The 15,513-nt window shown below is 36.8% G+C and overlaps 1 protein-coding gene across 10 annotated transcripts in view; it reads left to right on the forward strand.

Annotated features, from left to right (window-relative positions):
* The window catches only part of LOC135210717 (zinc finger RNA-binding protein-like), a 116,279-nt gene that overhangs the window by 53,052 nt on the left and 47,714 nt on the right, over positions 1-15,513 (forward strand). For 7 of the 10 annotated variants that reach the window (XM_064243504.1, XM_064243505.1, XM_064243507.1 and 4 more), the window contains 4 exons: positions 7,280-7,544; positions 7,775-7,965; positions 12,076-12,300; positions 12,672-12,883. In XM_064243504.1, the coding sequence (XP_064099574.1) occupies positions 7,280-7,544; positions 7,775-7,965; positions 12,076-12,300; positions 12,672-12,883 (893 nt within the window). The remainder of the gene's footprint in view (positions 1-7,279; positions 7,545-7,774; positions 7,966-12,075; positions 12,301-12,671; positions 12,884-15,513) is intronic. The other 3 variants (XM_064243509.1, XM_064243510.1, XM_064243506.1) reach the window with 2 other exon arrangements.

Genomic DNA, 15,513 nt, shown 5'->3' on the forward strand with positions numbered 1-15,513 from the left:
CTGACAAACGTAAGTGCCAATGTTTGGGCAAAATATCCTGCTAATGAGGAGAGATGCAGCATTGGCTAGACTAAGCCGCAATGTGGATTTGGATTCCCTGTTAGCAATGAGGAATGGGGATATCTTGGAATCGCAACTACTGTTGCCAGAGGTCATACTGGAAGAGACGATAGATAAAAGAAGGATGGACACTAACGATAGGTTGGTGCAACAGGCAGTTAGGAAAACGTCTAACAGCCAAACTACTCCTTTGGAGGGAAGACAACAGCAGATGTCTCGAAAGAAGACAGTGAGACATAGCATCCTAATAGAGTCACAAGACCCTCTTCCCCAAAGAGGATAACTCATCGGCCCATTCACAATAGAAACAACAGAGGAAGGGGCAATAGGGGAAGAGGGAGAGGCTCAAGAAGATAGGATGGGCGCCTCCCATCGCTCGGCCACACCAGTGGGGGGTTGCCTGGCAAATCACTGGAAGGTGTGGCAGGAAAATAGGGGCAGAGCAGTGGGTGGTGGATGTTCTCAGGATCGGGTATTTAATTCCGTTCGAGGTAACCCCGCCCCTGACAGATCAACCATTACCCCACGTCACTTATGCCCACAAATCTCAGAAGGCCACTATTCTGCAGGACGAAGTGAAGAAGATGAGGGAAAAAGGAGCTGTGCAACAAGTATGCAGTCCGACAAAAGGCTTCTACAGCAGGATTTTCCTGGTACCCAAAGCCAACGAGGAGTGGAGGACAGTAATAGACCTGTCAACGCTGAATCTGTTTATAAGGAAAACCAGTTTCAAGATGGAAACTCCGAAAACGGTTCTACAAGCAGTCAGAATCGGAGACTTTATGCTGACAGTCGATTTAAAGGACGCATACTTTCAGATACCAGTCCATCAGTCTTCAAGGAAATTTCTCGGCTTCAGTCTTGCAGGGAAAGCTTTCGAATTCAAGGTCCTGTGCTTCGGATTGACAACGTCTCCTCAAGTTTTTACAAGAGTGTTCACCCTCGTGTCGGCGTGGGCGCATGCTCAGGGATCAGGCTAATAAGATATCTGGACGATTGGCTGGTGATAGCAAAGTCCAGAGAGAAATTACTCAGGGACGGGCGGCCCTCCTGCAGCTTTGTCACAGCCTAGGTATTGTGGTGAATCAGCAGAAGTCGCAGCTGGATCCAAGTCAACGTTTGGAATATCTGGGAATGGTGATGACACAACACAAGCCAAAGTATTCCTGACAGACCAAAGAGTAGAGAAATGCAAACAAGTGGTGAATGCCTTTCTGGGAAAGCAGACACAGCCAGCAAGACAGTGGCAGGTGGTGCTGGGAATCCTAACCTCCCTGGAGAAGCTAGTACACAGGAAGGCTACACCTTCGGTCCCTACAATGGAGGATGAAGGAGTTTTTGGTCACCAACAGTAGATCACCCGTACGAGCAAATTCCCTTGTCGGCAGAAGTGAGGAAAGACTTGCTGTGGTGGGTGAACGACGACAATCTGACAGTGGGTGTCCCCCTTCAACAATCCTCCCCAGACCTCTTGCTGTTCTCGGATGCGTCACTAGAAGGCTGGGGAGCCCATATGGAGGAGTTGATGGTGTCAGCAAAATGGAGTTGCAAGGACAGAGAACTCCATATAAACGTGCTGGAGTTGAAAGCAGCTTTCCTGGGCTCTACAAGAATTCAGGGAGAGAGTAAAGGGATACTCAGTGGTATTGATGTCAGACAACACCACAGTAGTAGCTTATATAAACAAGCAAGGAGGCTTAGTTTCTCGGCAGTTACATGTGATGACAGTTCAACTTCACCAGTGGGCTATAGAGAACCTGGTAGACATCAAGGCCAGGTATATTCCGGGAAAAAGAAACATAGTGGCCGACAAGTTGAGCCGCAGGGATCAGATTCTGGGGAACGGAGTGGTCCCTACACCAACAGGTAGTGGACAGGATGCTCATGTTGTGGGAAGGACCGATCATAGACCTATTCGCAAACCAGGTACAACAAAAAGTTGGAAGTGTATTGTTCAGTAGGTCCCGGACGCAGAGGCAGTAGCAGAAGATGCGCTACAACACCCCTGGGACAATCTGGACGTGTATGCATTTCCTCCATTTTGTCTAATCCGTCAGGTTCTGAACAGGGTAATGCGGTCTCAGAACCTCAAGATGACCTGGTAGCCCCGTTATGGCCGAAAGCAGAGTGGTTTCCAGACCTACTGGAACTCCTAGTAGATGTGCCAAGAGAGTTACCTCCATGGAGCAACCTTCTGTGTCAGCCTCACGTGGAGAGGTACCACCAGTCGGTGAAGTCCCTATCGCTTCAGGGTGGAGACTGTCAAGTATTCTCCTCCGAGAGCGAGGGTTTTCGCAGAAAGCAGCAACTCAGATGGCAGGTAATATCAGAAAATCATCTGCGACAGTATACCAAGGAAAAGTGGTCAGCATACTGTGATTGGTGTCGTAGAGGGAACTTTTCTCCACTCGGTACCACTATTCAGCAGTTAGCAGACTTTCTGATATATCTCAGAACAGAAAAACATATGTCTATCTGCAGTGAAGGGGTACAGGGCTGCTCTAGCCTCAGTCTTACGAATGAAAGGAGTGGACATATCGTCTTCATGGGAGTTGGCCATGCTGATGAGGAGCTTTGAACAGTCATGCCCACCAAAGAGCTAAAAACCCCAGATTGGGATCTGACCAAGGTACTGAGTAGTCTGACAAAAACCCCCTACGAACCACTAAGGCAGTCCTCGGATAGGAGCCTGACCCTGAAGACAGTCTTCTTATTGGCCCTGGCTTCACCAAAAGGGTGGGGGAGCTACATGGCCTCTCATATCTCATAAAGCACTCGAGAGGTTGGAGATCAATGGTGTGTGAGTTTGTCCCAGAATTCGTGGCAAAGACCCAAAATCCAACAATAGTAGACGGCAGATTCGACTCCTTTACCATACCTTCCTTGGCAGACTTTGTAGACAACGACAAAGCTGAGATGCTCCTGTGCCCCGTCAGGGCACTAAGGGAGTACTTAAAGAGAACAAGGCACCTCAGCCGGGGTGCCAGAGGTTGTTCGTAAGTACAGGACGGAACAAGAAGGAAGTGTCCAAGAATACAATATCATTTGGCTAAGGGAGACGATCAGAGATGCTTATACTGCAGAAGACAGAGGGTCAGATAGCCAGGTGGGAGCTAGAGCTCATGACATCAGGGGTGTGAGTGCTTCCCTGGCATTTAAGAAGAACATGTCTGTGGATAAAATTCTGAAAGCTGGCGTGTGGAAGCGCCAAACAACTTTCACCTCATTTTATTTGAAAGATGTTGCCCATAGATCCTTGGACACCTTTTCCTTGGGTCCAGTGGTGGCGGCCCAACAAGTGATATAGTTCATCCAGTCCCCCCCCCCCCCCCCCCCCCCCCCCCCCCCCCCCCCCCCACCCCTTGCCGGCGGGTCAGTTTGCGTCTAGTCTAAGATGAAGGTATGAAAGTAGAATGAATGGGATGACATGGTCTTTTTTCTTTACTACTTTCTTCCTACTCCTTTAACTACGGGCAATATGAAGGAGAGTACCGTCATGTGCTGGAACGGACTAGATGCAGGTGAGATGGTCAGCCATACTATGAAGCTATCTTAGCTGATGATATACTTTTCAGTAGCAACACACCCCTCTGGATAATAAGGAAAAGAGGGGTGAAGGTGGATCCAGTCGCAAGGGACAAGAGTAAACAGTAGAATGGTATCTACACCCAGTGGGAGGAAACCAATAGATCCGCTGATATCTTTGGTCCTAGGTTCATTGTCCATTCTCTTAGAATTTCCCTATATATTCGGAAATGGATAAGGTGGCAAACTCCCAGTCAGTTGTAGAGACTTACCTCCCTCCAATAGTAAGTCTATCCTAATGTTAAGACCAAAGGTTTGTTTCGTGTATGAACAAATACCAAATTTGTAACTAATTTGTATTTTTCATAACTAACAAACCTGAGGTCTTGACAGTTAAAGGCCCACCTCGAACCACCCCTCTAGCAGTCTAAACTGGGTTAGAAATATAACTGATGGGTCACAGGTAGCCGTGGGCATTCTGGGTATACATGCCCCGTGACCTGGTATAGATGCCATTAGTCCCTGGATCTCACAAGTGTAATTTAATTCTACCGGTGGTTTCCAGCTTGGCGCTAGTAAATCCTAATGTTAAGACCTCAGGTTTGTTAGTTATGAAAAATACAAATTAGTTACAAATTTGGTATATTCTATGCGTCTCATGATTCAGTTGTGTCCTTGACTTCAAGGGGGGCCATGTAGTGTATGTGTCGATCAAATGACGTCATTATCTATTTACTTGTAAAAATACCCAGGGGTTACTGCTGGTTTTCAGTTCTTATCTTTGATGAGAGTATGTCGTCAGTTATGGTTGTAATTTTGCAAAGAAAAGTGTTAGGACATAAGAAAAAATGTGTATAATTCAAAAAGGTTACTGCATCCTTGATCTCAGTAAAATTACGTAAATATTTTACAACAAATATACTCAGAATTTGTTAATGGATTTAGTTTTTGAGTGTCTATGATATTGTGTGAGCTGTAATTATGATAGAAAAAAATACCATTAATTATTAGAAAAAAACTACTTGGTAAAATTTACGTTTGCCTTGTCAAAAGAGACCCTACAAGGGGTTGTAAATAGTAATTTTCAACTTCTCATTGAAGGTATGGAGAATTTTTTTTTCTTACATAATGTAGACCTTGTACATATGCATGTCTTCTTTCCACTCTCTCAAATTGGTTGACCTCAAAGTTTGCCCAGTCTGGGGTGGGGTGTTGCATACATATGTTTTTTTCAGTTTTTTTTCAGCCTGGGTCTTAAGGGTTAAACATTGAAATGAACAATATTAAGCTCAAGTGAGAATTATTACTATTAAAGGGGTGTTAATTATTTTTACATAAGTTTTACCTAATTTTTGTAAGTATAATTTTATATTTTATTCATAGCCTGTTTGTTTATTAAGGGTTAAGTTTTACCTAATTTTTGTAAGTATAATTTTATATTTTATTCATAGCCTGTTTGTTTATTAAGGGTTATATGTTCTTTGTAATGTCTATATGAATGTGTTGTTCAGTGTTAACAACAGCTACAGTATTTTAAGATCATTCAGTCTTTAGAAAAGGAAATACTTGTATGGATTTACACTTGACACAACCGAAAATTACCTCCCTTCATAATGTCAACAAATAAAAGCATTAATATTAACCCTTAAACGCCGAGCCGCTATTTACCAGTGTGTCTCATATGCCAGCGGCGTTTGGGTGTTAGTGCCAAAGCGGAAAAAACGTTTTTTTAAAAATCACAGCACACTTAGTTTTTAAGATTAAGAGTTGATTTTTGACTCCTTTTTTTTGTCATTGCCTGAAGTTTAGTATGCAACCATCAGAAATGAAAAAAAATATCATTATCATGTATAAATATTGGAATATATGAGAATGAAAAAAAATTTCATATATAATTGTATACAAATCACGCTGTGAGCAAAACGGTTAAAGCTAACGAGTTAATTTTTTTTCGTTGTATTGTACACTAAATTGTGATGATTTTGGTATATAGCAAATTGTAAAATGATCAAAGCAACAGACAAAATATTATCACAAAATGATGCATGAATTCGTAACGCGCAGACGTAAAAAATGTCAAAAGACACCATAAATCAAAATATTGTGCTAGAGACTTCCTGTTTGATTGAATATTACTAGACTGTAAGTGTTTTAGCTTACAATTACAGTTTTCGACCATTTCGGTCGAGGTAAAGTTGACTGAAGGTCGAATTTTTTCTATATCATGATTTATATGAAAATATTTCAAAACTGATAAAGGCTACAACCATGAGTTATTTTTTGCTGTATTCTGCATGAATTTGTGCACATTTTCATATATAAAACTTTATGTAATGGCTAATATAAAATGGTGCAAACATTACGACAAACTGACGAAAGAGAGATTTTTGGCATTTACTGCCCGCGAACGTTAGGAAAAAGTTTTTTTTTCAAAAATTCACCATAAATCGAAATATTGTGCTAGAGACCTCTAATTTGTTGCAAAATGAAGGTAAATGATTGAATATTACTAGAATGTAAGAGTTTTAACTTACAATTGCGTTGTTTTACCATTTCGGTCGAGTCAAAGTTGACCGAAAGTTTAAATTTTGGCACATCGTTATTTATATGAAAATATTTCAAAACTGATAAAAGCTACAACCTTGGGTTGTTTTTAGTTGTATTCTACATGAAATTACGCGGGTTGTTTTTTGTTGTATTCTACATGAAATTACGCACATTTTCATATATGAAACTCCATGTAACAGCTAATATAAAACTATGCAAAAGTTACGACGAAGTGATGAAAGAATTTCTGAGATGTCGCTCATGCTTTTTAGTGCGAGAGTAAACAAAACAATAGCTTGATCCTTGAACTCCCAGCATCCCTCAAGGCGCGTGATTTAAAATTTTTCATAAACTAGGCCTGTAAATTTTTCTGCGAATATTTAAAAAAAAAAAAAAAAAAAAAATTTGTCGTCGACGTATCGTATGTCAATTAAGCACCCAACAGACAATTTTAGTCGGCGTTTAGGGGTTATTATGATAAACAGAAACTGGTCAGTAATTTGATAAATTTTGTAGAAAGAGAGAACAATAGAAATAAACCTGAAAACTAAACGGATGAAACCATACTTGTTCTCGACTATTTCAGCCAGGTCGGCATGTAGTGAATTTTGCCTGACTAAAAAATCATGTGTTCTGGACTTGGATGTATCAGATAAGTTGAATTTTGCCCAGTTGAGGTGATCTAAAATGCAGCAAGGTTAGGGAAAAAATAGTTTTTCTGTAGGAAAATAGACATGTGGCTTCTTTGGAATAATTTTAGGGTTGAATTCATTACTATGTTTGAATTCTTTACTATGTATGTAATGGAACAGGTGACGTCCCAAGAGCTAGTCAAGTTTTCAGAATGTACAGCTTAAAAGGTTTATTGTGAGACCTTTGGATAACTGAAAACTGATTAATGGCACTAAAATTTCAGCCTTTTTTTTGTTGCATATGCATTGCAAATTTATGGAAAGATGGAAGGGAAAAATACAGATATAGACTTATAAAATGAGAGTGGGCTGTAATTTGAACTTCAATAATTAGGTGATATCCTATTTGGCTGCTCAGAAGTCAAGGAAATGAGTCTGTATTTGGGTAATGGTTTAATTAGGGAAAAATAGGTCTTTTATTGATAACTTATACAATTTTTCCTCTTTAATTTTAGGTAGTTAAGTTACACCAGAAGCTAGGAAAACCTATTCCCTCAACGGATCCTGTAATAGTCGGTGGTACTACGAAGACATCAACAGCGTCCTCAGGCTCCAGCACAGGAGCTAAGACAACTACAGCTGGAGGAGCTACTGCTAATGCAGGTGTTCCTGCCACAGATGGCAAAAAGGAAGACATAAAGGAGGAGTTACTAGACTTGAAAGAAAAGGATGTAGAACCTGTAGGGCAAGAGTACATAGAAGAAATTAAGAATGAAGAAGGTATGTTTGTTGTTTGTATGTTGCTAATTAATCATATGAAATGACTGCTTTTTATTTAATTGTTTCTCACAAAGGAAAAATTTTAATTACCTATAAAACATTTAGTCTGTTAGTAGTCTGTAGTTTGTAAATTCTGATTTGCTCTATTGTGAGAAGAACAAACTGTGCAATAAAATTATGGAGATAGATAAGAGATAATGGTGGTAATTATGTATTCGTTTCTTTCTAAGGTAAAGTTGTGAGTTTTAACTGCAAGTTGTGCGAGTGTCGTTTTAATGATCCTAATGCAAAGGAAATGCATATGAAGGGGAGGAGGCATCGATTACAATATAAGAAAAAGGTTAATCCTGAATTAGTTGTTGAAGTTAAACCGTCGTTACGTCAGCGCAAGTTGCAAGAAGAAAAGTTACGTCGACAGCAGGTATGATCATTTATATTCATGTTAAAGAAACTTCTCACAGGTGGATAAAGCCTTGCATTAAGTTCAACCAGTTTATACATATTCATTATGCAGGTTTCATATGGTGATAATTTGACAATGAAGAGCATGCATGTTTTATTTTTATACAATCGGAAGTAAGATTACTAAACGGCTATATTTTGGTGTTTGCATCTTATTATGGTAAAATCATTATTAGATGAGTGTGCATGCTCTCTCTCTCTCTCTCTCTCTCTCTCTCTCTCTCTCTCTCTCTCTCTCTCTCTCTCTCTCTCTCTCTCTCTCTCTCTCTCTCTCCTTTACCTGTGATGCCTTATGTGAGTGGTTGCATCTCTCTCTCTCTCTCTCTCTCTCTCCTCTCTCTCTCTCTCTCTCTCTCTCTCTCTGTGATGCCTTATGTGAGTGGTTGCATATTGTAAAAGCTGTTATGGTGTGGAGACTATTAGGTGCTCTTGATTTTCAGCAGTGTAGTTGTTTGACATGTTAAATTCATTGTAACTTGGATCGGCTTCTTGGTTGACAGTTTTGTCTGTTTTGTTTAGTTCTTGCATCTTTGGAGGTTTTCCACATATTCATATACATTTATATTGTTCTTAACTTGATATTTCTAGTAAATGTCATTTGATTGAACATTTATATCATTCTGTCATTTACAATACTGGAAAAGTATGTTGACAAAGAAAATTGAAAGGGCAATATGTCTTTGCCCTTCCATACTGTCAGTACATGTTTTTTATTCAAGTTTTTTGTATTCCAATTTGTTTTATTCAAATTCCTTTTTAATGTGGTTAGACATGGAAGCAAATGACGTTTTTTCTATTAATGTCTCTGGTTCAGGTCTTCATTTATGCCTATTCTTTGTGTCCGTTCCTCCTTATTGGTCAGCATCTCAGTACTCCACATTTATTACTGCTTTGACTTAACTGGTCCCCAGTCCTTAAGATCTTGGCATTTTTCTCCCTGGATTTGAACATGTCTTGGTGACCAAATTTGAGTTCTAACAGTAAATTACAATATTTTATAGTTGCACTTTGAAGATGGCCATTTTCATTGTAGATGGTTGATATCCATATTTCCACTGCCCAAGAAGTGCATGTATGATACAAGTATCAAATTTTTTATGCGCTGTTTTCAACTAGGTTTCAGTATGTTATCTGTCTTATACAATTTTGTTACCTTACTCCACCTGTCCCTAGAAGATTTATCCTAATGTCAAGACCTCAGGGTTGTTAGTTTTGAAAAATGCAAATTAATTAACCCTTAAACACCTAAGCGGTATTTCAGGAATCGTCTCCCGTATGCCGGCGGGGTTCGGGAGTGAGCGCCAAAGCAGGAAAAAAAGTTGTTTTTTTTTTTTTTTTTTTTTTTAAATCACAGCACACTTAGTTTTCAAGATTGAGTTCATTTTAGGCTCCTTTTTTTTGTCATTGCCTGAAGTTTAGTATGCAACCATCAGAAATAAAAAAAAAAAAAAAAAAAAAATATATAAATATTGGAATATATGACAGCGCCAAAAAAAATGTCATATATTGTATATAAATCGTGCTGTGAGCAAAACGGTTAAAGCTAATGAGTTGATTGATTTTTCGTTGTATTGTACACTAAATTGCGATCATTTTGGTATAAAACAAATTGTAAAACGATCAAAGCAACACAGAGAAAATATTATCACAATATGATACATGAATTCGTAACGCACGGATGTAAAAAAAGTTGTTTTCAAAAATTCACCATAAATCAAAATATTGTGCTAGAGACTTCCCGTTTGTTGCAAAGTGAAGGTAATTGATTGAATATCAGTAGACTGTAAGTGTTGTAGCTTACAATTGCAGTTTTCTACCATTTCGGTCGAGTTAAAGTCGACCGAAGGTCAAATTTTTTCTTTTTATCATTTATATGAAAATGTTTCAAAACTGATAAAAGCTACAACCATGGGTTGTTTTTTTGTTGTATTCTACATGAACTTGCGCACATTTTCATATATAAAACCTCATGTAACGGCTAATATAAAATGGTGCAAACATTACGACAATCCGACGAAAGAATTTCCAATTTTTTCGGAAGAGTTACCGCGTGGACGTAAGGAAAATTTTTTTTTTTCAAAAATTCACCATAAATCGAAATATTGTGCTAGAGACTTCCAATTTGTTGCAAAATGAAGCCAAATGATTAAATATTATTAGAATGTAAGAGTTTTAGCTTACAATTGCGTTTTTTTTACCATATTGGTCGAGTCAAAGTTGACCGAAGGTTGAAATATTGCCACTTATCGTCATTTATTTGAAAATATTTCAAAACTGATAAAAGCTACAATCATGGGTTGCTTTTTTGTTGTATTCTACATGAAATTGTACACATTTTCATGTATAAAACTATGTAACGGCTAATATAAAATGGTGCAAAAATTACGTCAAAGTAACGAAATAATTTCTGAGATGTGTTGCTGATGCTTTTTAGTGCGAGAAGAAAGAAATTCGCGCATGCGCACCTGGGTAACGCTTGTAAACAAAACAACAGCTTGATCCGTGAACTCCCAGCATCCCTCAAGGCTCGTGATTCAAAATCTTTTGCCAAGTAGGCCTATAACTATTTTTCCTCGAATATTTAAAAAAAGCATTTTTGCGTCTACATACCATACGTCAAGTAAGCACCCAACAGACAATTTTTGTCAACGTATAATATGTCCAATAGGCGTTTAAGGGTTAAAAAATTTTGTCATGTCCACTATCATGGATAATCTTAAGTGTCAAGTAATAGCCAAGATGAAAGGGGGCAGATTGCTGGACTGCTGGTGAATGATAGCATACTTAGGCAGACATGGATGCAACAAAGAAAATAAAAAAGTTTTTGGAAAATTTAGACTCAAGTTTGGTAGAGAATAAGTCTCCAGAAGTTGTAATATTGACTTGTGGTATGGAAAGGGATGAGGGACAAGTATGTTGAAAGTTTCAGTTTGAGGACCTGTAAGAAGGCTCATAATGACACATGATCTATACCAGATGGAAATTAAATTTCTTTAGCCCAGATCAATTCTGCACACAATAAATTAGTTTACAATGTAAATTCATGAAGGAAAAAAAACAATGTTAAGATATAAAGGATTCTGCATTCATGCCCTTTCCATGGCTACTGTACTGAAATGTTTGTAGTTCTTTTCAAAGACATTAGTAGAGCTGTTGTTTTCTATAGATTGTAAATAATGAAAATAAAAGCATTTATTTTTGTATGCTAGATTATCTCAATAGAGTGAAATTCACAGAATAATACATATTTTTAATGATAAAATACTTGGCCCTTTACCTTCATTTGTCTGATGATAGTTTTCTGATAGCTGTGATAAAAGGGAGGTAGAGTTCTGTGGGAAAGGTTTGTGCAGTTACTTTGGATTTATGAGTCATTTTGAGGATGGGAGTTGAAAAAGAATGTATTACAGCTGAAAACATTGAGATACACTAAGGAGTAATGATATGTGTGACAAGTGGCTTCAAATATGCTGGTGATGGTTATTGTAGAATAGGTCTGTCATAGAAATTTAGGCACGTTATATGCAAAGTCATGTATAAAGTTTGTGGCTGCTATGCTGTGCTAATGTAACTGTTGTTCTGTTTTATATTTATTTTTCAAAAAGATTTTTGTATTGATGTATCGCCAACTTTTATAAAGATACACTGCATGGTTCAATTTTTTTTATCGTAAACTTGATTTTCTCATAAGTCAGTAGGATGTATTTTTAATCTGTTAAATTGTCAGCTTATGAATGTGTGTTTTCGGGTTGATGAGCGTCACATTTGTTTTAGTCGGTGACCTGAAAAACATTTCAATGTAAGCTGTAGACATGTTTGTTATTTTCTCCCAAAAGTAGCTTAAAGCACTAGGTATTTAATCTGATGCATGTCTGGCATTTTGCTGAATACAATGTAATATTTTATTTTCATTGAATTTTTATTTTTAGCAATTTTTTGTATTATATATTTTGTTTATTATTTGGTATGATCTTGAACCATATGTTTGAGAGGGAGAATTTGTCATTTCATAAGTTGTGGATTAGAATGAAGTTTTACACTTTTAAGTGTAAGCGTTGCTTGTAAATAGCCTGGTTTGCATCAGCTGCGCGAGGAAATGTGGCGACGACGTGAGGAGGAACGACTTTTAGAGGAAGAAGAGAGATGGTATTGGGAAGAGCGAAGAAGGTATGAAGAAGAGTGCGAGTATTTAGACTGGTGCAGAAGGTATCCTCGTGGACCACCTGGCCCCCCACCTATGATGCCTCCTGGTATGCCAAGACCACCCTTCATGCCTGGGATGCCACCAATGATGGTAGGGATTTATCTTTTAGAATATTAACTAAATGTTCTTGAACAATAATTCTGAATTGTAGTTTGACCTTGGGGAAGTAACGGCAACCCCCCCTCCCACTAACCTTCCATCTTCATGGAGCTACCCTTGTCTCCAAGATTTAATGACCCCACACTAGTACATGCGCTGAAAATACTCCTGTATAAAATGCTTGTGTTTAAATCCTTGTGTACTTCATGAAATTACAGATACCAGCTTTTGAGTTATGTCGATATTTATTTTTACATATCTGAAAATCACATTATATTTGAACATTTCCTTGGAATTCTATGAATATGAACAGTTAATAGTAATTATGTTTATGTTGACTTTATTTTTTCTGTTTATTGCAGCCAATTCGCCGACCAGACTCCAGTGATGATCGACATGTATTGGCCAAGCATGCTGAAATTTATCCTAAAGAAGAAGAGTTAGGTGCTATTCAGAAGATAGTTTCTAACACAGAAAAAAGTTTGAAAATGGTCAGCGATTACCTTGCTGAAGTTGATGCTCCAACTAGAGTGAAAAAAGAGGAAGAATCTAAAGAAGATGATAAAAAGGAAGGGTGAGTGTTTTTTGTTACATACATTAAATGTAGTAATTCATTTTTAAAGATTATTCTTGAGTCACTGAGAGAGATGTTGATTTCTATGATCCACCCGTTTCCAAGACCAGTAAGTTGTTGTACTCTGATAATTTCTGTAATCCACCCATTTCCAGGACCAGAATAGTTTGTATAGGTTGTGTGCTTCATAATGTCAAGTTGGTTAGATGAGTAGATTACTCTTCAGCCTTAGAATTAATCATTGATTAGATTTGTGCAAGAGATATATCTGCAGATGAACAATGTAAAATATATCCCTTTAGCAAAGCCCAAATTTACTTAATATTTTAAATGCTAATTATAAAAGAGAATGAAAGAAAACATGAAGGCAAAATTCAAGGTTAAAACTTAGCAAGCCTAAAATCTTCAAATTTTAGTACTGTATAGCCATACAAGTGTTGGTAATTATTTGCTGACTTTTTTTTTTTATTATTATTATTATTATTATTATTATTATTATTATTATTATTAGTATTATTAGTATTTTAACTCCTTTGAAGACTTGAAGGTGTAAGGAAGGATAATATTTGTCAAAGCAAAAATTATATAGGTTATTCCTCAAAAGGGGGTAGTGCTGTCAATTTCCTTACGCAATTCACTATAGGTATTACTTAAGATTCTATGCGGTGTCCCTTTGACCCTTAGCTGCAACATCTTTCATTCCTGTTACTATACCTTTGTACATATTCTCCCTCTTTCATCTTTCTATCCTCTCCTAACAAGTATTTCTATATTACTTTCAATGCTGCATGACCTCAAAGGGCCACAAATTTATATTAAAAGAAATATGTATGTAAATAGTACATAGGTTAAGTGTTAGGACAAAAAAGTAAAACGGTAAAAATCAAATAATCAACCAATACATAAGTTAGAAGTAAGAATAGGACAGGAAAGGAGTCCAAAGTTCCAAACCCTCCCCCCAATATTTAAGCTTTCAAAATAGTTATGAATACTCTGACCTGGGTTTGTGAACGGTGTGGATAAAACCTTAGAAAGTACGCTCCTTTACCCCCCTTACAGACTTTAAAAATTCCCTCAGCTTTTCAAATGCAAGCAGAAAAGTGAGAGAGTAGTAAGGAGTCTTGATTGATTTCTGTGTTTAATAAGAAAAATGTGTATGAGTTTCTAGTGTATCAGTGCCCATTTTATGTAACAGCCCATAACTTGGTAAATTAGGGGAAAATGTTTCCAGTATCTTTGTAAAATGAGTTTATTTCATATAAAAATAAGTGGGAAAATTAACTCAAAAATATCAGTTTTATTGAAATTTCATTTCATTGATAAACTTGATGCGTTGTCTTCATAATTATAATCCTTAATTTCCAATGTTTATTGAAGTTTTTTATGAATCCAAATTTTAAAATTGTTACATTTACATAATATATATAGCCATTTGTATAAAATATTTTATTTTAATATCACTAAATAATAGGGCTTTTATTTGAATATATTGGTAATCTTAGGGTAAGATAGATATTTTAGTATGAATAATGACCCATGTAAAACAAACCTTTTTTTATTAATAAAAATAGTTAATAAAGATTTATTGTAAATAGATCTTGATTTTGAAATATGTATTATAACTTCTCGCCTTTTGATAGAATATACCATTGAATGGGACTTGCGGAAATATTTTACTTTCAGTTCTGCAGATTTGCGAACATTACTGAACTGTTTACTTTTAAAGCTGCTACATGATGGCTTTTGCATGAATTACTGAAAAATCATAATAAAATTTAACAGAAAGGCATAGGGAACTAAAGGTTTAATTGTAATTTCTATCTTTTTGTCAGTAGCTTATAATTTTCCTCCATTCCCTAATACTTTTAGTGTTTCATTCCATTGTTCTTATGTGACTGTATTGATATAAAAGATGTTCTTTATAGTATAGTAGTAAGTTATTCGAAGTTAACAAATGGATACTATGGTGGTGTAAGTGCCAGTGTACTATATGCACTGTTTTTATTGATATATACCTTAGTTATTGGCTGTCACCCCTTAACGTGAGAATGATGGAAGGGTAATTGCATGGATAAGTTTCCCATTACCTCTAGTATATTGTCTTACTGTCCTATTTGTATGCGAGAAGCTAGAGGAAAGTATTTCTGTGTGTGAATTTATTCATAAATCTCATGATAGGTTTCCCCCTTCTGTTTTCGTGCGTGATAAATTCTTTAAGGTGTGTGTTCTTAAGTGAATTATTATTTTAGCTTTTTTTTTTTTTCCCCCCGCCACTGTGTCCATGGTTCCTTTCTCTATTTTTTTTTTTTACCCTATTGTTTACTTGTTACCCTCTTTATGATATTTATTTTATGTAAGGTTCCTGAAACTTGTGTGATCATAATGTTATGTCAAATTTATTCATTTATAATTTTTCAATTTGAGGTATTTTATGTAATGGTTCCTGAAACATGAGTGGTTATAATGTTATGTCAAATTTTGTTAGATTCATGTTTAATTACTTTGTTGGTCACAAATTATGTAGCATTGCAACAGTTTTGTCAAGATATTTTAATATAAAAATATTAAGCATGTTTTAATGACTCAGAAATGTACTGGCTGTTACTGATTATGATCATCTACCTGTTTTT

Source organism: Macrobrachium nipponense, chromosome 4, assembly GCF_015104395.2.
Source record: "Macrobrachium nipponense isolate FS-2020 chromosome 4, ASM1510439v2, whole genome shotgun sequence".
Taxonomy (NCBI): Eukaryota; Metazoa; Arthropoda; class Malacostraca; order Decapoda; family Palaemonidae; genus Macrobrachium; species Macrobrachium nipponense.